General features: G+C 59.9%; 1 protein-coding gene across 1 annotated transcript; it reads right to left on the bottom strand.

Annotated features, from left to right (window-relative positions):
- BPTF (bromodomain PHD finger transcription factor) lies at nt 1-26,729 on the bottom strand. Its single transcript, XM_075351501.1, is given in 33 exon segments — nt 1-750; nt 826-1,012; nt 1,240-1,324; nt 2,320-2,512; nt 3,280-3,453; nt 8,040-8,317; nt 8,319-8,384; nt 8,687-8,912; nt 9,051-9,133; nt 9,241-10,028; nt 10,346-10,559; nt 10,635-10,849; nt 10,928-11,057; nt 11,133-11,284; nt 11,362-11,523; nt 11,636-11,879; nt 11,988-12,105; nt 12,174-12,324; nt 12,403-12,531; nt 13,830-13,954; nt 14,078-15,701; nt 17,031-17,150; nt 17,243-17,375; nt 17,461-17,590; nt 17,664-17,795; nt 18,325-18,680; nt 19,034-19,218; nt 19,292-19,378; nt 19,454-19,591; nt 19,669-19,821; nt 19,922-20,139; nt 21,983-22,805; nt 26,152-26,729. Coding segments are annotated over 33 exon segments (8,286 nt in total). The 5' UTR covers nt 26,573-26,729; the 3' UTR covers nt 1-704.

Here is a 26,729-nt window from a genome sequence, read left to right as displayed (position 1 = left end):
GATGGTCGCAGGAGACGTGGCGTCCCCTTTTATTGTGTCATTTACATCCAGAACTTTTAGTTTTACATAGAAAAGAAATTAAAATTCAAATTGACAAACAATTTACAAAGAATCCCAAAAATTAATATTCCAGAGCGGGGGAGGGGACCCCTCCTCCCCATCCAACAGTCATCAGTCCTAACAGTCCAGGTGGCGGCGCTGCGTCCGGTCGCGGCGGTCACACGTCCGGATAGCCTCTCCTTTCATAGAAAGAAATGACTTTTTTCAGATTGGTTTCTTTCCATTTACTTACAGGAATCGTGTTAAAACACAGGACAAATTTAACTCCGCGTCGAGTCCGGAGCGGCTGAGGTTTGTTTTTTTTTTTCTTTTTTCCCATTTATAAACTTTTTTTTTTTTTTTAATTTTGTTTTCGTAAGAAAAAATAATTAGTCGACAAATGAGCAGGAATAAAAAAAGGTCTCTGAGCAATAAATAAATACGTCAAAAAGTCTCTGAACGCTAAACCGCTTCTTCACTGAAGAACATGCGACGTGATGCACGGAGCGAGCGCTGCTCCACCGCAGGAAACGCCAGGTCCACGTCCGCCGGTGAGGACGCGGACCAGACTCGTCCGCTCGCCATTTACCCGTCTCCTCTGTCGCTTTTGTCCTTTGGACAAATTACTCCTTTCCCTCCAAGTTGTGTCTTTCTGTGGCCGCGGTCTAGGAGGAGGAGGAGGAGGAGGACTGCAGCTTGTTGTTATGGGACCTGCACAGAACAGATAACGGGTCACACACCGGACACATGCCAGGGTATGGAGGACGGGGTCCGGACGCTGCTCACCTGCTCGCTTTGAACGCCTTCAGCTTCTGCACAAAGTAGGACTCCAGGACCTCGGCGCTCTGGCAGAACGTGGACTCGCTGGGGTTGTAGTAGCGGCAGTTGTCGAAGATTTTGGTCATGTCGGCCACGAACTCCGTCAGCTTCTTGTAGTATCGGCTGCGGATTCTGTCCTCCATGGTGGCCAGGTCTGAGAGAGGCAAGAGAGGATGAGACCGCGGAGGAGGATGACGTCCGCTCACAACCAGCCGCTAACGAGGCTCACTGCGGCACGGGAACGTTCACCTGTGCCCCCCCAGGGGGAGCCCGGACCCTCACTGTTCCCAGGATTAGTAATTGGTAGGGGGCGGAGCACCCCAAATACTGAGCTGTGCAAACATCACACAGGAGGATCACAACCCTCATCATCTCACTCACCCATCGGCTCCTTGATCACAGCATAATAATCAGGCGCGTCCTCCGGGTCCACGGCCTCCAGGAACGGCCACGCCATCTTATGTGCCTGCAGGAGAAGCTTCAATGAGGTCACCCCGTATACCAGAACTCAACCAGAATAGTGAGCGCAGCTCCGGAGCATACTACAGGTTCAGTAATGTATGTACACAGTGACTGCACCAGCAGAATAGTGAGTGCAGCTCTGGAGTATAATACAGGAGCTAACTCAGGATCAGTAATGTAATGTATGTACACAGTGACTGCACCAGCAGAATAGTGAGTGCAGCTCTGGAGTATAATACAGGAGCTAACTCAGGATCAGTAATGTAATGTATATACACAGTGACTGCACCAGCAGAATAGTGAGAGCAGCTCTGGAGTATAATACAGGAGGTAACTCAGGATCAGTAATGTATGTACACAGTGACTGCACTAGCAGAATAGTGAGTGCAGCTCTGGAGTATAATGCAGGAGGTAACTCAGGATCAGTAATGTATGTACACAGTGACTGCACCAGCAGAATAGTGAGAGCAGCTCTGGAGTATAATACAGGAGGTAACTCAGGATCAGTAATGTATGTACACAGTGACTGCACTAGCAGAATAGTGAGTGCAGCTCTGGAGTATAATGCAGGAGGTAACTCAGGATCAGTAATGTATGTGCACAGTGACTGCACTAGCAGAATAGTGAGTGCAGCTCTGGAGTATAATGCAGGAGGTAACTCAGGATCAGTAATGTATGTACACAGTGACTGCACCAGCAGAATAGTGAGTGCAGCTCTGGAGTATAATACAGGAGGGAACTCAGGATCAGTAATGTATGTACACAGTGACTGCACCAGCAGAATAGTGAGTGCAGCTCTGGAGTATAATACAGGAGGGAACTCAGGATCAGTAATGTATGTACACAGTGACTGTAGCAGCAGAATAGTGAGTGCAGCTCTGGAGTATAATACAGGAGGTAACTCAGGATCAGTAATTTAATGTATGTACACAGTGACTGCAGCAGCAGAATAGTGAGTGCAGCTCTGGAGTATAATACAGGAGGTAGAAGGATTCATACCTGCAATGACCTGAGAACTCTCTTTAGTCCTTCGTAGTCCTTGTCGGTCAGTGGGCTCAGCACCGTCATGGCGTCCTCTGTGGACTGACACTCGGGACACACATACTCGTCTATGTACTCTGCTTCACTCTGTAATATCCCGACACAGCGACCGTGGAACCAGTTCTGGCAGCGATCACATCCGATGTAAAATCTGCACAGTGCAACACATGAGCAGGAGGTGAGCGGAGGCTGGGGACACCGCACAGGACGGGCGCTGGGAGCACCGCACAGGACGGGCGCCGGGAGCACCGCACAGGACGGGCGCCGGGAGCACCGCACAGGACGGGCGCCGGGAGCACCGCACAGGACGGGCGCCGGGAGCACCGCACAGGACGGGCGCCGGGAGCACCGCACAGGACGGGCGCCGGGAGCACCGCACAGGACGGGCGCCGGGAGCACCGCACAGGACGGGCGCCGGGAGCACCGCACAGGACGGGCGCCGGGAGCACCGCACAGGACGGGCGCCAGGAGCACCGCACAGGACGGGCGCCGGGAGCACCGCACAGGACGGGCGCCGGGAGCACCGCACAGGACGGGCGCCGGGAGCACCGCACAGGACGGGCGCCGGGAGCACCGCACAGGACGGGTGCCAGGAGCGATCTTACGGCCACTGACACCAAACAACCCTAAAGCAGAAGCTGAGAGTGGAGGAGCCCTGCGCGGAGAGCGCTGCAGTGCACAGGACCAGGCAGCAGGAGCCGCCAGGTGAGAAGCAGAGAGAGCGGCTGCCTCGCAGTTATCAGTCCGGAGGACATGCAGCACATGGTGCACAGAGCTCATGATACCGGGGTCACCAGACAATCCCCTCCCCGGTCCGGGGACAGCATGCTCTGGTTAATGAGGACACTACGGAAATGGGAAGCGACTGCTGCCAACATCCAACAAGCGCTCGTTAGTAGAGAAAGGAGCCGGACTCACTGTGAATCATCATACGGTGTCCGGCAGATACAATACAACTCCTCACTGCTGCCCTCTTGTGAGTGTTTACACTCATTACAGATGTACACATCCACTTTCTTGGCCTCCGTCTCTGTGATGCCAACACATTCTCCGTGATACCAATTAGCACAAAGCTCACAGCCAATATAGAACCTGCAATCAATTCACAGCAAACACCCGACATCATTGTCAGAAGCTCCGGCCGCCGCGCCACACTGAACACGCGCACAGCTTCCTTGGTGGATCCGCGGGGGCGGCACAGGCTGTGTCAAGAGGTGGGGCATCCGGGAGGTGGGGCATCCGGGAGGTGGGGCATCCGGGAGGAACAATACAGGCTGTGGGCAATGAATGGGAGCATGACTGAGGTCTATGCAGAGAGAGAGACGTTCCCTGCAGAATCTCGCCTACTCCCAACCCTCCCTCCCGGAATCTCGCCTCCACCCTCCCTCCCGGAATCTCGCCTCCTCCCTCCCTCCCGGAATCTCGCCTCCTCCCTCCCTCCCGGAATCTCGCCTCCTCCCTCCCTCCCGGAATCTCGCCTCCTCCCTCCCTCCCGGAATCTCGCCTCCTCCCTCCCTCCCGGAATCTCGCCTCCTCCCTCCCTCCCGGAATCTCGCCTCCTCCCTCCCTCCCGGAATCTCGCCTCCTCCCTCCCTCCCGGAATCTCGCCTCCTCCCTCCCTCCCGGAATCTCGCCTCTTCCCTCCCTCCCGGAATCTCGCCTCTTCCCTCCCTCCCGGAATCTCGCCTCTTCCCTCCCTCCCGGAATCTCGCCTCTTCCCTCCCTCCCGGAATCTCGCCTCTTCCCTCCCTCCCGGAATCTCGCCTCTTCCCTCCCTCCCGGAATCTCGCCTCTTCCCTCCCTCCCGGAATCTCGCCTCTTCCCTCCCTCCCGGAATCTCGCCTCTTCCCTCCCTCCCGGAATCTCGCCTCTTCCCTCCCTCCCGGAATCTCGCCTCTTCCCTCCCTCCCGGAATCTCGCCTCTTCCCTCCCTCCCGGAATCTCGCCTCTTCCCTCCCTCCCGGAATCTCGCCTCTTCCCTCCCTCCCGGAATCTCGCCTCTTCCCTCCCTCCCGGAATCTCGCCTCTTCCCTCCCTCCCGGAATCTCGCCTCTTCCCTCCCTCCCGGAATCTCGCCTCCTCCCTCCCTCCCGGAATCTCGCCTCCCGGAATCTCGCCTCCTCCCTCCCGGAATCTCGCCCCCTCCCTCCCGGAATCTCCCCCCCTCCCTCCCGGAATCTCCCCTCCCGGAATCTCGCCTCCTCCCTCCCAGAATCTCTCCTTCCAGAATCTCGCCTCCTCCCTCCCGGAATCTCCCCTCCCAGAATCTCGCCTCCTCCCTCCCGGAATCTCACCTCCTCCCTCCCTCCCGGAATCTCGCCTCCTCCCTCCCACCCTCCCTCCCGGAATCTCGCCTCCTCCCTCCCGGAATCTCCCCTCCCGAAATCTCGCCTCCTCCCTCCCGGAATCTCCCCTCCCAGAATCTCGCCATCTCCCTCCCGGAATCTCACCTCCTCCCTCCCACCCTCCCGGAATCTCGCCTCCTCCCTCCCACCCTCCCTCCCGGCATCTCGTCTCCTCCCTCCCACCCTCCCTCCCGGAATCTTGCCTCCTCCCTCCCACCCACCCTCACGGAATCTCGCCCCCTCCCTCCCGGAATCGCCCCTCACGGAATCTCGCCTCCTCCATCCCGGAATCTCCCCTCCCGGAATCTCGCCTCCTCCATCCCGGAATCTCCCCTCCCGGAATCTCGCCTCCTCCATCCCGGAATCTCGCCTCCTCCCTCCCTCCCACCCACCCGGAATCTCGCCCCCTCCCTGCCGGAATCTCCCCTCCCGGAATCTCGCCTCCTCCATCCCGGAATCTCACCTCCTCCCTCCCGGAATCTCGCCTCCTCCATCCCGGAATCTCCCCTCCCGGAATCTCGCCTCCTCCCTCCCACCCTCCCGGAATCTCACCTCCTCCTCCCTCCCGGAATCTCACCTCCTCCTCCCTCCCGGAATCTCACCTCCTCCTCCCTCCCGGAATCTCACCTCCTCCTCCCTCCCGGAATCTCACCTCCTCCCTCCCGGGATCTCACCTCCTCCCTCCCGGGATCTCACCTCCTCCCTCCCGGGATCTCACCTCCTCCCTCCCGGGATCTCACCTCCTCCCTCCCACCCTCCCGGAACCTCGTCCCCATCCCAATTCTCAGCTTATCTCCCCCCCACACACACTGTAAATCTCACCTCCCCCTTCCGGAAATCTCAGCTCGTTTACCTCCCACTCTCCCTCTGAAATCAATGATATTTTGGGATGATCTACCCCCGGTGCTAGCGATAGTGATCCATAGTATCGAGGTTCAGAGCAGCGCTCACCATTCTGCTGCTTGTTGCTAGAATCTAGTGCAGCTTCTTGTATAACTGGGGGTGGGGTGAAGGGAAGGGAACAATTTTTCCTACAATAAGGAATGCTGGGAGATTTCAGCTGTAAATCTGCATAACAGTGAGCGCAGCTCTAGGGCACAGTACGGAGGATGAAACCTGTGTGAGCTGGGTGGTCCGGGGCTGAACACTGCGGCCTGCACCGTATTGAACCCCCACAGGGTAAACGCACCCCCTCTGCATAGAACCGGACACATGAGGGCGATCAGAGCACAACCACATACACAACACAGCGTGACAGGGCTGGACGGGACCCCCGAACTGGGGGCTTCACCTCCTCTACCCGAGGCCTCAACAAAATGACCCCTACAACAATGACGTCCCGGGGGACAGCACAACACAATGACCGGACCACCACAAGAAATGAGCAGGACACGGAGCATGAGCGTCATGGCGGCGGGAGGATAACACACAACACCCCACTTACCTACCGACCCCTGCGCTGGAGGGGAGGAGACCCTGCATACACGAGATGGCAGTCACACATATAGAGGCCAGGGGAGGGCTGGGGGTCCCAGGGGGGGTCACTGACTGACAAATACAAGCCTGTAAATGCAGTGCCCCCGAAGGGGTCAGTCCTCCCGGGCGATGATGATTAAGACCATGCAATGAACTGCGCTCCACCTGCGCAGCTCCTGAGAGCGGCAGAACCGGAGGCGATCCACAAAGGAAGCTGGGCTCACAGGACAAGACAGACACGGACACTGTGCGCTGCAAGGGGGATGGGGGGGGGGGGACGGACTGAGGCCGGGGGGGGACGGACTGAGGCCGGGGGAATGGGGGAGAGAGAAACGACGAGGCTGCGGAACGAGGGGAGAGAGAGAGGAGAGAAAGAGAGGAGAGAAACAGACGAGGCCGGGGGACGAGGGGAGAGCGAGAAGAAAGAAGAAAGAGAAGAAGAGAGACCAGGGCAGAAGAGAGAGAGAGAGACCGGGGCAGAAGAGAGAGAGAGAGACCGGGGCAGAAGAGAGAGAGAGAGACCGGGGCAGAAGAGAGAGAGAGAGACCGGGGCAGAAGAGAGAGAGAGAGACCGGGGCAGAAGAGAGAGAGGAGGCAGAAGAGAGAGAGGAGGCAGAAGAGAGAGAGGAGGCAGAAGAGAGAGAGGAGGCAGAAGAGAGAGGAGGCAGAAGAGAGAGGAGGCAGAAGAGAGAGGAGGCAGAAGAGAGAGGAGGCAGAAGAGAGAGGAGGCAGAAGAGAGAGGAGGCAGAAGAGAGAGGAGGCAGAAGAGAGAGATGGCAGAAGAGAGAGATGGCAGAAGAGAGAGATGGCAGAAAAGAGAGATGGCAGAAGAGAGAGGAGGCAGAAGAGAGAGGAGGCAGAAGAGAGAGGAGGCAGAAGAGAGAGGAGGCAGAAGAGAGAGGAGGCAGAAGAGAGAGGAGGCAGAAGAGAGAGGAGGCAGAAAAGAGAGAGGAGGCAGAAAAGAGAGAGGAGGCAGAAAAGAGAGAGGAGGCAGAAAAGAGAGAGGAGGCAGAAAAGAGAGAGGAGGCAGAAAAGAGAGATGGCAGAAAAGAGAGATGGCAGAAGAGAGAGGAGGCAGAAGAGGGAGGAGGCAGAAGAGAGAGGAGGCAGAAGAGAGAGGAGGCAGAAGAGAGAGGAGGCAGAAGAGAGGAGGCAGAAGAGAGAGGAGGCAGAAAAGAGAGATGGCAGAAAAGAGAGATGGCAGAAAAGAGAGATGGCAGAAGAGAGAGGAGGCAGAAGAGGGAGGAGGCAGAAGAGAGAGGAGGCAGAAGAGAGAGGAGGCAGAAGAGAGAGGAGGCAGAAGAGAGGAGGCAGAAGAGAGAGGAGGCAGAAAAGAGAGATGGCAGAAAAGAGAGATGGCAGAAAAGAGAGATGGCAGAAAAGAGAGATGGCAGAAGAGAGAGGAGGCAGAAGAGAGAGGAGGCAGAAGAAAGACAGAAGAGAGAGGCCGGGGACAAGGGTAGAACATTCTGGACATGGCTGAAATCATCCAAAACTATTAATACTTTTATATATACATTATTGTATGTGGAGACTCTTCATGGAAAAGCTTCAGACAAATATGGGCCAATCACAGGTCGTACTCCCACCCCTAGGATGGAGGACTTATGCAAAGCATAGGTGGAGGTTTACTGTGCAATGTATGAGGTCACGTCTATCCGCATCCTATGCTTCCCCTCTCTCCTACCCCCCCTCCGGGCAGAGGGGACAATAAGGACAATGGCTGATTGTGATCATTAGATTATTATTGAATTCTGATATAATAGACACACAGTGACTGACACATACATATCTATCTATCTATATATATATATAAAAGCACATATCTCTATCTCTATGGCTGCGGCGGGGACTCACTTGGACTCGTCGTACGGCGTCCGGCAGATGCAGTACAGCTTGTTGTCCTTCTTGTTGTCTTTTGAGGTAGCGGAGATTATTTTCTTCTTTTTCGGCTTGGAGGGATGATGGGGATGGTGGTGATGATGATGATGCTCCTTCTCCTCCTCCCTCTTCCGTTTGTGGGAGGAGGAGGTTGTGGTGGGGGAAGTGGGCGACGGTCGGTGCACAGGTGGGGGTGGCGGTGGTGACGGAATGGGGGGCGGTGGTGGTGGAGGAGGGGGGGGCGGCTGCAGCAGCGGCGGCAGCGGCCTGGGCGCGCTCCTTCTCCTTCTTGATTTTATGCAGATCCTTCTTAAGCTCCTCCTGTCAGAGGATACAGATTACACTATACGCGGTCACACTCCCCCTCCCTCCTTACACTATGTGCGGTCACGCTCCCCCTCCTTACACTATGCGCGGTCACGCTCCCCCTCCTTACACTATAGACGGTCACACTCCTCCCCCTCCTTACACTATACACGGTCACACTCCTCCCCCTCCTTACACTAAGCGCAGTCACGCTCCCCCTCCCTCCTTACACTAAGCGCGGTCACGCTCCCCCTCCTTACACTAAGCGCAGTCACGCTCCCCCTCCCCCCCACCATGCGCCAGTTGGCCGGACCTACCTGCACCTCGATCTGCAGCTCCTTGTCCAGCAGCGCCCTCTTCTTCAGGATCTCGGCCTTCAGCTGCTCCTTGTGCTTGAAGAGCAGAGCGGACAGCTTGCTGGCGTTCTGCTTGCTCTTCTTCTGCTCCACGCTCTCCTCCCGCTTGCGTTTCTTCGCCGCCTGCTTCTCTTCTTTGTCGATCTTGTCCAGGATGTATTTCATCACCTGGTTACACACGATCATCCTGAACGACAGAGATGCATCCGTTACCGCCTCGTCCGACAACCGCCTGTCAGGATATATCCTCAGATACCAGGTTGTCAGACAGAACCCATGCTGGCAGCATTGGCTACCCACAAGCCTTTGCCCTGGGGGTCTCTACCTCTGATTTTCTTCTCTTTCCGTCGGCGTCATGGTCTTCTTCTGCTTCAGGTGCTCAATGACAGCATTCTGCTTCATCACCACCTGCGGGGCCGAGACAGCAGTCAGACACAGATGTGGTGCGGCCCCCGCCGCCTCCTGCGCGGCCCCCCGCAGTCTCCTGCGCGGCCCCCCTGCGCAACCCCGCTCACCTGCTTCTGGATGATCTCGCTCTGGTTGCTTCCCTGCAGCGTCTGCTCCCTCTTCGCCTCCTGATGCTTCTTCTTGCCCTGCTGTTCCTGGATCTGCTTTATCCGCTGCAGATGCTCCTGGACGCTGGACGCCTGCACCGTCACCACGTTCTGGATCTGGTGCGCCTGGCCCGGCCCGGCCTGCTGGATCTGGAAGGGCAGCTGCAGTTTGATTTGCTGGGGGATCCCTCCCTGCTGGATCTGGGCCATCACCTGTGGGGGCAGGTGGGACAGGACCTGCATCTGCTGGTGGAGTTGGGGGACGGTGATGACCTGCGTCTGTGCCGGCTGGATCTGCAGCTGCCCTCGGGGCGGGGACTGCACCGTAGGTTTTGTCTGCAGCGGAGGTGACTGAATGTGGAATGAAGCCGGAAGGGTCATCTGGATGGAGGGGTGCGCCTGGCCGGGACTGGCGGCTAAAGTCTGCATCTGGGGTCGACTCAGCTGGGCCGACGGTTGTGACAACATCTGGACAGAGACCGGGGGGACGTGAGCAGCGGTGGTCGTGTCAGAGGTCGCCAGATTTTGTGCCGTCTCGGGTGCTGCGGACTGTTGCGGCTGCCCGTCACCCGAGGTCCCGGCAGGGTGAGATGCCTGTAACGGGGGCAAGCTCTGATCGGAGGTCTGTGGGGGTAACATCGGAGGGTCCATGCTCTGAGGCAGGGTCTGTGAGGACTGGGCCGGAGCTGGAGGAGCCATCTGGCTGCTGGGAATCTGGGCTGAAGATTTCTGTTCACATGATGACGAGGCTGATGGGAGAGAACAGATCTGTAATCGGGAGCAAGAACACAGAACCGGCGGGCGGAAACCGTGGAGCAGGCGGGAAACCGTGGAGCGGGCGGGAAACCGTGGAGCGGGCGGGAAACCGTGGAGCGGGCGGGAAACCGTGGAGCGGGCGGGGAACCGTGGAGCGGGCGGGGAACCGTGGAGCGGGCGGGGAACCGTGGAGCGGGCGGGAAACCGTGGAGCGGGCGGGGAACCGTGGAGCGGGCGGGGAACCGTGGAGCGGGCGGGGAACCGTGGAGCGGGCAAGGGGAGGGAGGGCGAGGACCTAGCTGCTACATACCAGCAGTGGAGGTGGTGGCAGTCGTGCTGGCCGGCGTGGAGCCCGGGGGCAGCGGAGTGAACAGGAACCTCTGGATGGTACCGTTGGGCATGGCGGCCTGCATCAGCTGCTGCCCGGGGGTGGGGATGACGGTCACCCCTTGTGGGATGAGCTGCAGCTGGCCGGTGGTCTGTCCTTGACCTTGCACCACAACTGTGAGGCTCTGGTTACCCCCCTATATAAAGACAAGTGTTAGCCGCAGCCCCCGATGACCCCCGCCCGGGCCGAACCCGCCACACCTGGCACTTACCTGCTGCTGCGTCAGCTGTGTGAGCTGCGCCATGGTCAGCTTCACCTGCCCCTGCTGCGGCGGTCTGCTGGGCTGCGGAGTGGTGGCCTGCGGCTGAGCCTGTTGTACTGGAGTGCCCACCTTCAGCCCCCCACTGGACACCGTGGTTCCTAAGGGCATAGTGGTGGTGACTGGCTGCCCCCGTATGATCTGCGTCACCACCTGCTGCGGCTGACCTGTGGGCATACATTATACTGCTATAACATTACACCTCCTGCACCACGCGGCAGCGCCGCTGCACAGGAGACACGTACCGGACTGCAGGATCCCCTGCTGCACCATCAGGGGGGTGCGCATGATGGGTTTCCCGGCCGACGACTGTGGCAAGGTCGGCGTCCGGATCACAGTCATGGCGGGGCGGATCTGAGCGCCGGCCGTGATCACCTAGGACGGGAGCGGGGTCATTAGCGCGGGATCATTTCACACATCGGCCAAGGGTCCCCAATCCCATGTCCGCACCTGCTGGGTGGTCGCTGTGGTCCCAGTCGTTCCCACGTTATTCGGCCGGATGGACACGGTCGCCGTCCGCGGCTGGAACGTGGTGTAGGTCTGCTGCACCCCCGTGGTGGACGGTAAGATGCCCAGCACCTTCTGCTGCACCTGCACCACACCTGTACGGGAGAAGACTGGTGGTTATAGCCGGCGGCCCCCCACAGGAAAGGTACCGTACGGCCGGCAGCGTCCCTACCTCCCGGGGACGAGGGCACGGTCACGGCTAATATCTTGCTATTGGCCGGAAGTGGCAGCTTAGTGAGGACCTTCCCGGCCACAGACACCGGACTGCCACTTATCTGGAAGGTTTGGCCTGAGGTGGTGGCAGAAGTGGCCGAGGAAACCTCTGTGCTGGAGGCTACAAAACACAAGGCATCCGGCCGTGTGAGCCCACCAGGTCTCGCCCTCCGCTGCTGCTGTCACCTCCCCCACGCCGCCCCTCCTGCCTGTGACCACCGCCCCCCCATTACCGGTGGTGGTCTGTCCTTGCTTCACCCACGTGGCGAAGGTCTGGTGGAAGTTCTTGTTCTGCTGGAAGGAGACGGTGGTCGGGGAGCCGATCTTGGTGGCCAGCATCACTTTGGCCCCTGGGGTGACGGAGGTGGATAAGGAGCCCATCACGATTTTGTGCGGCGTGGTCAGAGTGGCGCTGGTGGTGACCGCGATGGTGGCGCCGCCCGTGAGCGGTAACTGCTTCTGCTGCTCCAAGCGTTTCTGGAAAAAGAGGATACCATGCATTAAGTGCCTTGCAGAGCGAGGAGGCACAAACTTACGTCCCCCAAAGTGTGATGGCCGCGGTACACCCAATGGAGGTCGCCGTACCTGCTGGGCGGAGAGGCGCTGCTGCTTCAGCTGAGCGTCCGCCTGAGACTTCCCGTCCTCGCCCTTCTTCAGGTCCCCGGGCTTCCCCTCCCCGGACTGGAGCTTCTCCTTCTCCACCCTGCAGAGATGATAGGCGTCATAGTCCAGGCCGGTGGTGTCGGACGCGGCGCTGGATGCGGCACTTACCGCTCGGAGAAGCACTTGATCTCCCACAGTTCCAGCTCGTCCTCAGTCACCCAGGTCTCCAGGATGATAGGACCCGTATGTTTGGGGGTCTCGGGTCGTTTAGGGCGCAGTGCACTGGATCGGAGCCCCTTCCTCTGCGGAGTCGGGGTCTCTGTAACAGAGGAGTGGTACGTTACATCTGTCCGCAGGGGTTTGTGCCGGGGGCCGCCGCTCGGCTTCAGGGTCTCACCTTTTGGAGCCTCCGGGACACCGATGGGACAAATGATCTTCCGGACACAATACTCTGCACGGATGGCGTACGGGCCGACGTCCCTCCTCTTGATGATCTCCGTGGTGATGATCTCAGTCTCTGAGGACTCTACGAAATACAGGGCTCCGTTATATCGGACAGAACATGGCGGCTGGACAGGAGGGCTCGGGGCGCTGCGTACATGGTGGCCGGGCAGGAGGGCTCGGGGCGCTGCGTTCATGGCGGCCGGGCAGGAGGGCTCGGGACGTTGCGTACATAGCGGCCGGGCAGGAGGGCTCGGGGCGCTGAATACATGGCGGCTGGGCAGGAGGGCTCGGGGCGTTGCAAACATGGCGGCCGGGCAGGAGGGTTCGGGGCGTTGCAAACATGGCGGCCGGGCAGGAGGGCTCGAAGTGCTGCATACATGGCGGCAGGGCAGGAGGGCTCGAAGTGCTGCATACATGGCGGCCAGGCAGGAGGGCTCGGGGAGTTGCACACATGGCGGCCGGGCAGGAGGGCTCGGGGCGCTGCATATATGGCGGACGGACAGTAGGGCTCGAGGTGCTGCATACATGGCGGCTGGGCAGTAGGGCTCGGGGTGCTGCATACATGGTGGCCGGGCAGTAGGGCTCGGGGTGCTGCATACATGGTGGCCGGGCAGGGGGTTCGGGGCGTTGCAAACATGGCGGCCGGGCAGGAGGGCTCGAAGTGCTGCATACATGGCGGCAGGGCAGGAGGGCTCGAAGTGCTGCATACATGGCGGCCAGGCAGGAGGGCTCGGGGAGTTGCACACATGGCGGCCAGGCAGGAGGGCTCGGGGAGTTGCACACATGGCGGCTGGGCAGTAGGGCTCGGGGTGCTGCATACATGGTGGCCGGGCAGTAGGGCTCGGGGTGCTGCATACATGGTGGCCGGGCAGGAGGGCTCGGGGCGTTGCATACATGGCGGCCGGGCAGTAGGGCTCGGGGCGTTGCATACATGGCGGCTGGGCAGTAGGGCTCGGGGTGCTGCATACATGGCGGCAGGGCAGGAGTGCGCTGCATACATGGCGGCAGGGCAGGAGGGCGCTGCGTACATGGCAGCCGGGCAGGAGGGCGCTGTGTACATGGCAGCCGGGCAGGAGGCCGCTGCGTACATGGCAGCCGGGCAGGAGGCCGCTGCGTACATGGCAGCCGGGCAGGAGGGCGCTGCGTACATGGCAGCCGGGCAGGAGGGCGCTGCGTACATGGCAGCCGGGCGCTGCGTACATGGCAGCCGGGCAGGAGGGCGCTGCGTACATGGCAGCTGGACAGGAGGGCGCTGCGTACATGGCAGCCGGGCAGGAGGGCGCTGCGTACATGACAGCCGGGCAGGAGGGCGCTGCGTACATGGCAGCCGGGCAGGAGGGCGCTGCGTACATGGCAGCCGGGCAGGAGGGCGCTACGTACCTGTGCGCGTCATCCCCCCACCAGGAGGGGGCTTAGCGATCATGTCATCCCACCGCAGACTGGCCCAAAGGAGCCGCAGCATGAGGCTGACGCCAGCCAGGGACTTGACTGTCTGCAGGCGGTATCTGCGAGGGTGAAGGACAGACGGACATGTGAGAACCCCATGACAACACTTCCCGAGAAGGATCCAAATCTAAGCCTCTTACATCTAACAGGAAGTGTTGTCATAGGGCCGGCAGGTTACGTACCTCCAGGTGATTCCGAACGTGGGGCGCGGTGACGGATACGGCCAGATATCCTGCACGGGTTTGGCGTTGTAGCTGAAGAACGGCACCTCCCGGATGCCTCCTCTCCGCGACAGCTTCTTCAGGTCGTCCAGCGGCAGCACAAATATGCTCTTCTTGTTGCTCTTGGTGACGAATTTCCGGTACGAGGGGAGCGCCGTCCCCGACCGGGACTTCTTGGGTTTGGAGAACTTCATGAGGCGCACGCGGTCCTTGGTGGTGTACGCTTTGCTGACTGTCATCAGTGAGGAGACAGTGCTGGCCGGTGTGGCAGTGCAGTCTGATGCGGTCACCACCGTTCTGCTGTGCTCTCTGACGGACAGGACGCCGCAGTCGCTCGGCGAGGTGATTTTGGTCACGGTGGTGGTCGTGGTGCCCGACACCGACGTCTTCTCTGAGGACACCTCCTGCGTGGGGGACTTACTGGAAACCTCCGCGACGGTCCTGGAGGTGGACACGGTGGTGGTCGTAGTGGTCACTTCTGTGACAACCGTCAGTTTTTTGTCCTCCCCGTTTTCGGTGTCGGGGGGTAAACCGTTCTGTTGTATGGAATCATTACTGAGGCTGGACTCCTCGGCGGAGGTCACCGGGGACGAGGCGCTCTTCTGGGGCTCGCTGTTATCAGCTGTGTCTGGGCAGTTCTGGGGCGCCCCTTCCTCTGCGGAGACTCCATTCTCCTCCTCCATGTTGACGTCTCCGTTCATGAATGGTTTTGGCGCGTTGGCGGAGTTTGTTTTGGCTCCGTGCATGTTGTTCACCTTCGGCTCGATCTCCTGCTCGCGGCTTCTCTTCAGGAACACGTCGTCCTTCCCGTTAACCTGCGGGGCGATGACTTCTCCGTCCGTGGAGCGATCCTCCGGGGCGTCGCGGCCTTGGTCCGGGCTTTCTGCTGCCGGCTCAGGATTTCCTCCAGATTTATCACTCACCATTTCCGGACTATTGGAAGTAGGGTGGTCTTGGCGCGACTCTGCACCGGCGGGGGGCTCCTCTTTGGTCTCACTTTCCGCAATGCTACATGTACTTTGTGCCGTCTGTGCGGGGTCGTCCCCGGGGGCCGGACTGCTGGACGTGACAGTGTCCTGGCTGACGACATCAGCGCTGTCCATGTCCAGTTTCCGGGCTGTGCCTTTACTCCCGGCTTTCCCGCCGTCCAGTAATCCTCTGTGCTGCTGTGAGGCGCTGCCAAGCTTGAGTCTCTCCAGTCGCTGCTTCTCCTCGTAAGCAAATTGTCTCTCCCTCCGCTCCAGTAAGACGTCCAGGCGGGAGGACTTCAGCTTCTTATACCAGGTCCTCCTCTGAAAGCCGAGGCTCACGTTGATCAAATCGGCATCCGGAAAGGGCCCCTCTTTGCTGCACGCTGTGTCCCCCTCCATGGCCTCCTCTTTGCTGCACACTGCGTCCCCCTCCATGGCTTCCTCTTTGCCACACGCTGCGTCCTCCTCCATGGCCTCCTCTTTGCCACACGCTGCGTCCTCCTCCATGGCCTCCTCTTTGCCACACGCTGCGTCCTCCTCCATGGCCTCCTCTTTGCCACACGCTGCGTCCTCCTCCATGGCCTCCTCTTTGATGGATTCGTCATCTTCCAGACCTATAAAAGCAGAAGGATATAAGGTTTTTGAGGGTATAAAGGGCTTTTCTATCATTTGTTTTGGGGTCTTTAGATAGACCTTTGTGAGGACATAGGGATCTTCTGAGCTATAAGCCATATTCCTATAGCCGCCATCTTGTCAGGGGTATGACCATATCCCTTGTGTGTGACTGGGCTTTCAGGCCTAAAGAGGCTCCAATCAGTATGCTAATTAACTTGAGGAAATTTTCTATTGTCAGTGGAGTGAACAAAAGGCAATCTCCAATGATATGGAAATTAGGTGTCCTGTTCAGGCCTTGAGAACAAAGGGGAGGAAGATCCCTCTCAGTGACCCTGTAGAAGAAGTTCCTAACTAGTTAACAGGCATCCTGAACACCCGAGACAGACAGGCACCAGGAATAAATGTGTAATATCTCGTGAGCCGTGCTTCCTATTAATATGTCAAGCAGAAATATGGCATCCCAGGATGCCATATAGGTGTGGGACCTTTGTAGGTATCCCAAATTTGATATTGGCCAGTGGGGCACCAGCAGACTAGCCATGTGTCCTATCATTGTGAAGGTAAAATCATAACTGTAAAAATGAGAGCATTGGTGTCCGCCTACGACGTTCCCAGGCAAAGTTATGGCCAATAATCACTTTGGGATATTATTTTAGTGTCAAGACAGGGGTGGGGCAGTGCTCCCCTGCGAGGTCACCAAAAGGGGAGGGGACATGGATTGAGCCAGTTTGATAAACCCAGTTCAGACATTTTTAGCTGGTCTTTGCTCGGGGGTCAAGTGTACTATACACCTGTGAGAAAGTCCCTGGAACCCTGGTCGAACGGCGCCCCCCTGTGGCCAGACGCATAAGGTAACTGCCTGATCTGCCTCTGTTTGTGACCATGCCCTATTTGTAGATGTACTCTGACCTATGTATATATTCTGTAAATTCCATATTGTAAAAACATATATAATTTAATCCTGAACTCCACGTCTGTGTGCTCGGTGAATAGTTATCGTAATCGATTGGTGGCAGCGAGTTTATGCCAAGGATCATTGTGGGGCAACCAGTGAGATCTGGGAGGATTAGGTATATTCCATCCGCTGAGGTCGGGGGAATATATACCTTACTCTCACCGGGACCCCTTCAATCATACAGGAGAATAGCGGCCTCCTGGCTTATTGTCGGGCAATTCCATAATTGGCCTGACTATAAGAGGGGCGCTAGAGAGCGAGTCACGTGCTCTGTCTGTCGGGTGGTAGAAAGAAGGGGTGTGACTCCCGCTTCCTACCCCCCGTTTCGTGACACCTTTATGGGGAGCGCAGCTCTGGAGGATCCGGTACACACCTCTCGCCTCCTCCTTCACCGTCCTGGCTTGGTCCTTGAGCTCGTCCCTCGCGGCACCGGCAGGTTCTGCCTTAATCTTCCTCTCCGCCATCTCCTCCTTGTCACCGCTTTCCGTTTTCTCTGTGCGGAGGAGATGAAGGCACGGCTGTCAGCACACCGCCTCGATATATACACACACTACTGCAGTATACGGTATACACCCGGTGGCTCACCCAGCATTTTCCGGTAGTTGACGTTGGTGTTCCCCGGTAATCGCGGCAGGAAGCGGTGGACGTGCGTCTTGCTGATCCAGCTCCAGCCGCCGTATCCGGTCACCCGGTATTCCTCCCCCTTCTGCTTCCAGACCTAAAAATAAGCAGCGGCTGGTCACGTCTCTGAGGGACGCAGCAGGGCGTGGACCACCGGAGGCCGTGACGTGGGACCGCCATACCTGGTGCTTTATGGGGAAGGTGTACTTGACCCAGGTGGCCTGCTGCATGGTCTCCTCCTCCTCCTGTTTCCGCTCCTTCTTCTTCACCTTGTCTTTTTCTTCTCTTTCCATGGACGTCATCCTCCGTAACCTGCAAACAAGTGGTCTTCAAGAATGGCCGCTAACGGCAGACGTATCAGACCCCTCATGTGCGGTGCCGTTACCTCGTGTGCCCCAGAGAATCCTTCCACACCGGCAGCATGACGACAGGCTTGATGGCGCACTCCAGGATGGCCAGCGCCAGCGCGAACTCCCGGGGCTTGCTACACATCTGCACGGCCTTGATCCAGTTTGACCTGTGGCAGAGATACGGCCGTGATGTCATCCGCAGCGTTACAGCAAGCGGAGGAGACGAGGTGGAGGTTACAGCAAGCGGAGGAGACGAGGTGGAGGTTACAGCAAGCGGAGGAGACGAGGTGGAGGTTACAGCAAGCGGAGGAGACGAGGTGGAGGTTACAGCAAGCGGAGGAGACGAGGTGGAGGTTACAGCAAGCGGAGGAGACGAGGTGGAGGTTACAGCAAGCGGAGGAGACGAGGTGGAGGTTACAGCAAGCGGAGGAGACGAGGTGGAGGGTTACAGCAAGCGGAGGAGACATAGGCACAGGGATACACAAGCGGAGGAGACATAGGCGCAGGGATACACAAGCGGAGGAGACATAGGCGCAGAGTTACACAAGCGGAGGAGACATAGGCGCAGGGATACACAAGCGGAGGAGACATAGGCACAGGGATACACAAGCGGAGGAGACATAGGCGCAGGGATACACAAGCGGAGGAGACATAGGCGCAGGGATACACAAGCGGAGGAGACATAGGCTGGGTTACCTGTGCGAAGCCCAGTTCGGGTGCAGGAAGGGCGCGGGCACGTTGCTCTCCAGCTGTACGATGGTCAGCCGCAGGGTGGAGATGGTCAGCACCTTGGAGCCGTGCACAGAGCCGTTCCACTTGAACTCGCCGATGAGTGAGAGACAGAACTTGTGTGCCAGGTGGCGCCTCTTGTCGTGGTCCTCGCGGTGCTGGTGCTTGTTCAGGGCGTACGAGTTGGTGGAGTACTGATTGTGGTACATGCGATACTTGGCCTCCTGCCCCAGCTTGAAGTGTGCACCGGAGACGCCCCTCATCACCACCTCCTTCCTGGTGCTGAGCCGGGAGATCTCGCCCTGAGAATTCACCACCAGGACCTGTACGGGCGAAGCGAGGGCGAGTTACTAAAGGCCCGACGGGCACCTGTCCGAGCAACAGCCGCTCCGGCCCCTAAGTGCAGCGTCTGGGGGGGGAAGTCAGACCTTAAAAAGTAGAAAGAGAGGTCAACGGTGGCCGAACCTCGGTGTCCACAGCATCCGTCAGCGGAGGTGGACACGGAGGGCGGAGGTGTCCACAGCATCCGTCAGCGGAGGTGGACACGGAGGGCGGAGGTGTCCACAGCATCCGTCAGCGGAGGTGGACACGGAGGGCGGAGGTGTCCACAGCATCCGTCAGCGGAGGTGGACACGGAGGGCGGAGGTGTCCACGGGGGCCGACGCAGAACACAAACCTCTCTGCCTTCCTTATAAATCTTATTAGCCTCCTGGACTGCGGCACTGAACTGGTGATTCTTCCACAGACTTAACTTGCTGTCGGGGTTCCTCAGCCGCGTCACGATCCTGGAGGGGGTCCGCCCCGGACATGGAGGGTCCGCCGCCTCCACAGGGCTCTTATCCAACTTGCATTCCCCAACTACTAAAAACACAAAAGCAAAGCTGTAGCGTTATACAGGGTGTATGGGGGGGCAGGGGACCTCGTCCTCACTCACCAGTGTCCTCCTGCTTCGGGGGCTTATCCCCCGGCTGTTCTGGTGCAGAGCAGTCGTCTGTCTGCGGTGCGGTGCCGGCTTCTGAGTCTGTGCAGGAGAACAGAGGTCAGCACCCAATATATGTATACACCCCCACAGCTGGCAGGGCAGGGGGACACGTACCTGCAGGGGCTGCCGGCTCGGGGATCTTATCTGCCGCTTTATCTACGGCCTGAGACGTCTCGGGTTCTGCCTCTGTGGATTTGTTGTTATCGGACGCTGCCGATTCCTCTGTGCTGCTTTTTTTGGCCTCGGCGCTCTCTGTAAGAGTAGTGACACACCGTGAGTGTGTGAACATGGGAGGATGGACCCTGCGCCCCCCACATGATGAGTCTCACCTTCGGCCGGGCCTTTACCTCCCGTCTCGGGGGCCTCGGGCGACTCCTTGCTGCTCTCCCCCTCGGCGGCACTGTCCGGCTTTTCTCCCTCCGCCGGCAGCTTGCTCGGCTCTGCTGCATCCACTTTAGATTTCAGTCTCTCCATAATTTCCTCTAAAGGGACAGAAGAGAGAGATGGTAGGTGATTGAGCGGCGCCCCCCCCACAACCCCCCCACCCCTTGCCTGTCTGTCCCCGGCTCCGCCGGTCCTCACCGTTCACCACGGACAGGTAGGAGCGGTTGTTGCCTCGTGCCTTGTTGGTCAGCTCCTCGGTGATGTCCATGTGGCGGTGGATCTCTTCCCGCAGGTCGTCCAGCGTCTTGCACAGGTCGGCCTCATACTGTGTCCGGTCCAGCTGCTCCAGTAACTCCTCCAGCTGCGGCCGGGAGCTGTAGTACCAGATCCTCTTCTCCTTCTCAGAGTCTTCTTCTCTGCAGACGGAAGACACGCAGTCCCATGTAAACTAGCAAAGGACAACACAGACCACCACTGCCACACTCATCTGCCTGAGCTCTCACTGCCCTCCACCATCTTAGCTGTGTATCAAAACAGGAGGAACCGCTTGCGGACTGTTTAAATTATATAAATAAAAATGTTTAAAAAAAACGGTGTGCGGTCCCCCACAAATTTGAAACCCAGCCATAATAAAGCCAGACAGCTGGGGGCTGGTATTCGCAGGCTGAGGAGACCCATGGTTATTTGGAGCTCCCCAGCCTAAAATAGCAGCCCAGAATTGTCGTATCTATTAGATGTGTTATTTCCGACACTTTACCCGCTTCTTCCCGATTGGCCTGGTGCAGTGGAAATTGAGTAATAAGGGGTTAATCGCAACTCACAACTGCCACTAAGTCCTAGATTAGGAATGGGAGACGTCTATAAGACCCCCCATTACCAATCTGAAAGTGAAAGTAAATAAACACAAACACCAAAAAATGCCTTTATTTGGAATAAAATACAAAAAAAACCCCACCCTCTTTCACCACTTTATTAACCCCCAAAACACCTCTGCAGGCCCGACGTAATCCACACAAGGTCCCACAATGATTCAGCTCTGCTACATCTGAAGTCACAGTGAGTGACATAGCCGCGATCAGCCGTGATGTCTCAGGTGATTTGTGGTCACAGCTGGAGGCTCCCACAGTCCTCCACCTGTGACCACAGGTAACCTGACATCATGGGACCTCAAAAAAGTCAGTGACCTCACCTCAGGGGACCTTCTAGTTTAATAAAGAACCCTGCGGTCAGGTTACCTTCGGTTACAGGCGGAGGACCGGGGGAACCTCCAGCTGCGGCCATAACTAACCTGAAAGACATCATCGTTGATCGCGGTTCAGTCTCTGCCTGCAGTTACAGCGGGCGGTTGTGCTCTATAGCCGCACGCTGTGACTCAGATGTAGCAGTCAGGATCGTCGTAGGACCTCGTGTGGATTACGGCGGACCTGCAGGGGTGTTTTAGAGTTAATAAGTGGTGTTAAGGATTTTTTTAGGATGTTTGAGTTTATTTACTTTCACTTACAGAATAGTAATGGGGGGGTCTCAGACTCCTCCCATTACTAATCTAGGGCTTAGTGGCAGCTATGAGCTGACATTAACCCCTTATTACCACCGCATCAGGGCAATCGGGAAGAGCCGTGATTGTCACATCTAATGGATGCGGCAATTCTGGGTGGCTGCAGGCTGCTATTTTTAGGCTGGGGAGGCCCAATAAGAATGGGTCTCTTTATCTTGGCTGGGTATCAAAAGTGGGGGGACCACACGCCATTTACAAAAAAAAAATATATATAATATAATAATACTACAAAAAAGAAGGCGCATGCGGTTCCTCGTATTCTGATACCCAGAAAAGATAAGCGCACGGCTGGGGGCTGCAGCCTGAAGCCGTGGACTTTATCTGTGCTGGTATAATATGGGGGAACTATTAAATATTTTATTCTACTGTATGAGACACCCGCATACAGCACCTGTGATTGGAAGCGTCAAGACGGGCGGTCACTCAGGCTGGAGACTGACTGCAACCAATCACAGATGCTGGTGGGCGGGGAAAGCAGTGCATATGCATGAGGCTAATGAGCGGCCCCAGAAGTGAAGGAGAGGCCGCGGGAGCAGTTAATGCTCACTGCCCCGGACCTCCATACACTGCACGAAGGCCACACTGTAGGGTAGGGGGTTGGACACCGGCCGTCTCCTCTATCCTTGGGCGGCTGTATTGGTGACAACCCTGGAGACCACCGGACCCCAGCTGTAAGCAGTTGTCAGAGATCCGGAGCCACTTACATAATGATCCGCCGGTTCAGGAACCAGTACTTCCTCCGGTGCCGGTCGTACCCGATGGGCTCGTGCCTTATGTAGGGCTTGTTTTTCTGGATCTCAGAGACGCAGTCGTTGACGCCGGACACCTTGTGGGCCACGCACACCTCGCACTGCCACTCGTCCTCCGGGACCTCCACCAGTGGAGGCTTCACACACTCCAGGTGGTAGACCGCCGAGCAGGTCTCGCAGCAGAGCAAGTCGCCCAGTTTATGGCACACGCGGCAGTGGTCGTCGTACTGGATGACGCCCTCCGACATTAACTCCTCGCGCGCCATGTTCGTGGTTAGAAACTGATCCACCAGGAAGAGCAGCACCTGCACCTTGCTGTGGATGGGTCCGTAGGGGTAGTCGTCCGCCTCCTGGCAGGGCAGCACGTGCTGGAACTCGCGGTCGCTCTCGCAGTACACCCGCAGCACCTCTGGCCAAGTCATGCCATCAATGAAGTACAAGGTGGAGTTCACGCTGTCCTTCAGGTCGGCCGGTCCGAAGCTGGTGTTGGAGGTGTCCTCCTCCCGCAGGACGGCCTTCAGGAGGGTGATGTGCATTTCGGCCATCAGAGTGCACTGCTCCTGGCTCCCCAGAGCGGCGCAGAAGTCCTCAAAGCGGAAAGGGGAGAGTCGCAGCACCGTCCCGAAAGTGCGCAGCACCTCGTACACTGCAATCACGTCCATCAGGTGCTCGCTGGGAAGCAGCAGGTCCTCCGACGACTTGGGGAAGGTCAGCGGAGGAACGTCCTTCTCCTCAAAGATCGGCGAGCGGGGCCGGTGCACGCGGGCTTTCCTCCGTCCTGTGAAAAGAAGAGGAAAAGTCAGAAAATACAGCCACGGCCAGCCTCCCCCAGCCAGGGGCCACGGCCAGCCTCCCCCAGCCAGGGGCCACGGCCAGCCTCCCCCAGCCAGCCTCCCCCAGCCAGGGGCCACGGCCAGCCTCCCCCAGCCAGGGGCCACGGCCAGCCTCCCCCAGCCAGGGGCCACGGCCAGCCTCCCCCAGCCAGGGGCCACGGCCAGCCTCCCCCAGCCAGGGGCCACGGCCAGCCTCCCCCAGCCAGGGGCCACGGCCAGCCTCCCCCAGCCAGGGGCCACGGCCAGCCTCCCCCAGCCAGGGGCCACGGCCAGCCTCCCCCAGCCAGGGGCCACGGCCAGCCTCCCCCAGCCAGGGGCCACGGCCAGCCTCCCCCAGCCAGGGGCCACGGCCAGCCTCCCCCAGCCAGGGGCCACGGCCAGCCTCCCCCAGCCAGGGGCCACGGCCAGCCTCCCCCAGCCAGGGGCCACGGCCAGCCTCCCCCAGCCAGGGGCCACGGCCAGCCTCCCCCAGCCAGGGGCCACGGCCAGCCTCCCCCAGCCAGGGGCCACGGCCAGCCTCCCCCAGCCAGGGGCCACGGCCATCACTTCAAAAAGGGAATCTATCAGCAGATGCTCTGAGAGCAGCGGAACGGGGAGGAGCGGGAGGGGAACGGGGCCGCGGGGAGGAGGCGGGGAACGGAGCCGCGAGGAGGAGGCGGGGAACGGAGCCGCGAGGAGGAGGTGGGGAACGGAGCCGCGAGGAGGAGGCGGGGAACGGAGCCACGAGGAGGAGGCGGGGAACGGAGCCGCGAGGAGGAGGCGGGGAACGGAGCCGCGAGGAGGAGGCGGGGAACGGAGCCGCGAGGAGGAGGCGGGGAACGGAGCCGCGAGGAGGAGGCGGGGAACAGAGCCGCGAGGAGGAGACGGGGAACGGAGCCGCGAGGAGGAGACGGGGAACGGAGCCGCGAGGAGGAGACGGGGAACGGAGCCGCGAGGAGGAGACGGGGAACGGAGCCGCGAGGAGGAGACGGGGAACGGAGCCGCGAGGAGGAGACGGGGAACGGAGCCGCGAGGAGGAGACGGGGAACGGAGCCGCGAGGAGGAGACGGGGAACGGAGCCGCGAGGAGGAGACGGGGAACGGAGCCGCGAGGAGGAGACGGGGAACGGAGCCGCGAGGAGGAGACGGGGAACGGAGCCACGAGGAGGAGAAAAGGAACTGAGCCGCAAGAAAGAGAAGGCGGCGTATTTTTTCTCGCTTTCTCCCCAGCAGGTGGCGCTGTGTTTCCCTGTATTCCCCAGCTCTCCTCCCCTCCTCAGGTCCCCGATGCTCTCCTCTCCTCAACAGGTCCCTAGTCCTGCCCCGTGCTCTCCCCTCCACAGGTAGCCAGCGCTCTCCCCTTCTCCTCAGATCCCCGTTGCTCTCCTCTCCTCCTCAGGTCCCAGGTGCTCATCCCCCCACCCCCCCTTCCAAGTCCTCACCCCTCATCCCCGGGGCTCTCCTTCCCTCCAACGGTTGTCACCCCTCCTCCCCAATGCTTTCCTTCCCCCCCCCCCCTCTCTCGTTCTCCCCCCCCCCCCGGTTGTCGCCCCTCCTCCTCAATGCTATCCAGCCCCCGGTTGTCACCCCTCCTCCCCAATGCTCTCCTTCCCTGGACCTCTCCCCTTCTACCCGGTCCTCTGTGCTCTCCCTTCCTCCCCTGGTGGTCCTCTGACCCAGGGTAGTGCTGCTGTACAAGAGAAGCTCCCCCCTCCTCCGGTAACAGGTGCTGTCCCCTCCTCCCCCGGTCCCCTGTGCTATGCTCGCCCTCCCACCCAGTCCCCATGCTCTCCTCTTCCCTCGAACTCTCCTGGTCCCTACCCCTTCCTTCCCCGGTCCTCAGGCAATCACCTCCCCCGCTCTCCTCTTCCCTGGTTGCCCGGTCGTCTCCCCCGATGTTGTGCTGCTGCTGTACGTGCTGAGGCTCTCCCCTCCTCCTCTCCCAGGTCCCTGGTGCTCTCCGCTCCTCCCCCGGTCCTCTCCCCGATGTCGTGCTGCTGCTGCTGTACGTGCTGAGGATCTCCCCCAGCTCGCCCCTCCTCCTCCCCCGGTCCTCTTCCCCGATGTCGTGCTGCTGCTGTACGTACTGAGGATCTCCCCCAGCTCTCCCTTCTTCCCCCGATCCCCTGGGCTCTCCCGTCCTCCTCCTCCCCCTTCTGCTCTCCCCTCCTCCCCCGGTCCTCTTACCCGGGGTCGTGCTGCTGCTGTACGTGCTGAGGCTCTCCCCTCCTCCGGTCCCCTGTTCTCTCCCCTCCTCCCCCGGTCCTCTTACTCGGGGTCGTGCTGCTGCTGTACGTACTGAGGCTCTCCCCCGGTCCTCTCCCCGATGTCGTGCTGCTGCTGCTGCTGTACGTGCTGAGGATCTCCCCCAGCTCGCCCCTCCTCCTCCCCCGGTCCTCTTCCCCGATGTCGTGCTGCTGCTATACGTGCTGAGGATCTCCCCCCGCCTCTCCCTTCCTCCCCGGTCACCTGGTCTCTCCCCTCCTCCCCCGGTCCTCTTACCCGGGGTCGTGCTGCTGCTGTACGTGCTGAGGCTCTCCACGCCGCCTCCTCCCCCAGTCCCCTGTGCTCTCCCCTCCTCCCCGGGTCCTCTTACCCGGGGTCGTACTGCTGCTGTGCGTGCTGAGGATCTCCCCCTCCCCCGCTCCCCTGTGCTCTCCTCTCCTCCCCGGGTCCTCTTACCCGGGGTCGTACTGCTGCTGTACGTGCTGAGGATCTCCCCCTCCTCCCCCGGTCCTCTTACTCGGGGTCGTGCTGCTGCTGTACGTGCTGAGGCTCTCCCCTCCTCCCCTGGACCGCTCACCTGGGGTCGTGCTGCTGATGTATGTGCTGAGGCTCTCCACGCCCTCTCCCCCGGTCCTCTCCCCCTGGTGTCGTGCTGCTGCTATACGTGCTGAGGATCTCCCCCTCCCCCCTGTTCTCTCGCCTCCTCCCCCGGTCCTCTTACCCGGGGTCGTGCTGCTGTACGTGCTGAGGCTCTCCACGCCGCCTCCTCCCTCAGTCCCCTGTGCTCTCCCCTCCTCCCCCGGTCCTCTTACCCGGGGTCGTGCTGCTGCTGTACGTGCTGAGGCTCTCCCCCCCCTCCGGTCCCCTGTGCTCTCCCCTCCTCCCCCGGTCCTCTTACCCGGGGTCGTGCTGCTGCTGTACGTGCTGAGGCTCTCCCCTCCTCCCTCAGTCCCCTGTGCTCTCCCCTCCTCCCCCGGTCCTCTTACCCGGGGTCGTGCTGCTGCTGTACGTGCAGAGGCTCTCCACGCCGCCTCCTCCCTCCTCCCCCAGTCCCCTGTGCTCTCCCCTCCTCCCCCGGTCCTCTTACCCGGGGTCGTGCTGCTGCTGTACGTGCTGAGGCTCCGGAAGCTGCTGTCCGTGCAGTAACTGGCGTCGTCGTCGTCATCGATGTCTTCGTCCAGCTCGTGTCGGTAGTCGTCGTCGTCGATCTCGTCGTCCGGCTCCTCGGGGAAGTCCTCCAGCTCGCGGCGCTCTTCGTCGCTCTCGTGGTCGTCGTACACCACCTTGCTGCAGGCGCGGCCTCGTCCTCGGCGGCCCCGGGTGCCCGCTCCGGCCTTCCTCCTCCTGCGGCGGCCGCGGGCCGGGGGGGACGCGTCTCCGTGCAGCACCCAGCGGCCCCGGCTGCTCACTCCCCGCAGTCTGGAGCGCAGGCCGGCCGTGGGGCCCGGGGACGTGTCTGCGGGCGGCAGCGAGGGGGTCTTCGGCGGCCTCCCCCTCCGCCCCCTCATCCTGGCGGAACCGGGGGCTGCTGGGCGGGAGACTGCGGGCAGCACGGACCGAGGGCGGCGGAGCGGGCGGGAGGCTCAGTCACAGGCGGCGGCGCCAGGCTCCGGATCCACCGCGGCCGCCATCTTACCCTCCCTGTACTGGAAGAGCCAGGCCGGA

Source organism: Anomaloglossus baeobatrachus, chromosome 5, assembly GCF_048569485.1.
Source record: "Anomaloglossus baeobatrachus isolate aAnoBae1 chromosome 5, aAnoBae1.hap1, whole genome shotgun sequence".
Classification (NCBI taxonomy): Eukaryota; Metazoa; Chordata; class Amphibia; order Anura; family Aromobatidae; genus Anomaloglossus; species Anomaloglossus baeobatrachus.
The sequence above is the reverse complement of the archived record's forward strand: the minus strand, read 5'-3'. Positions and strand labels throughout refer to the sequence as shown.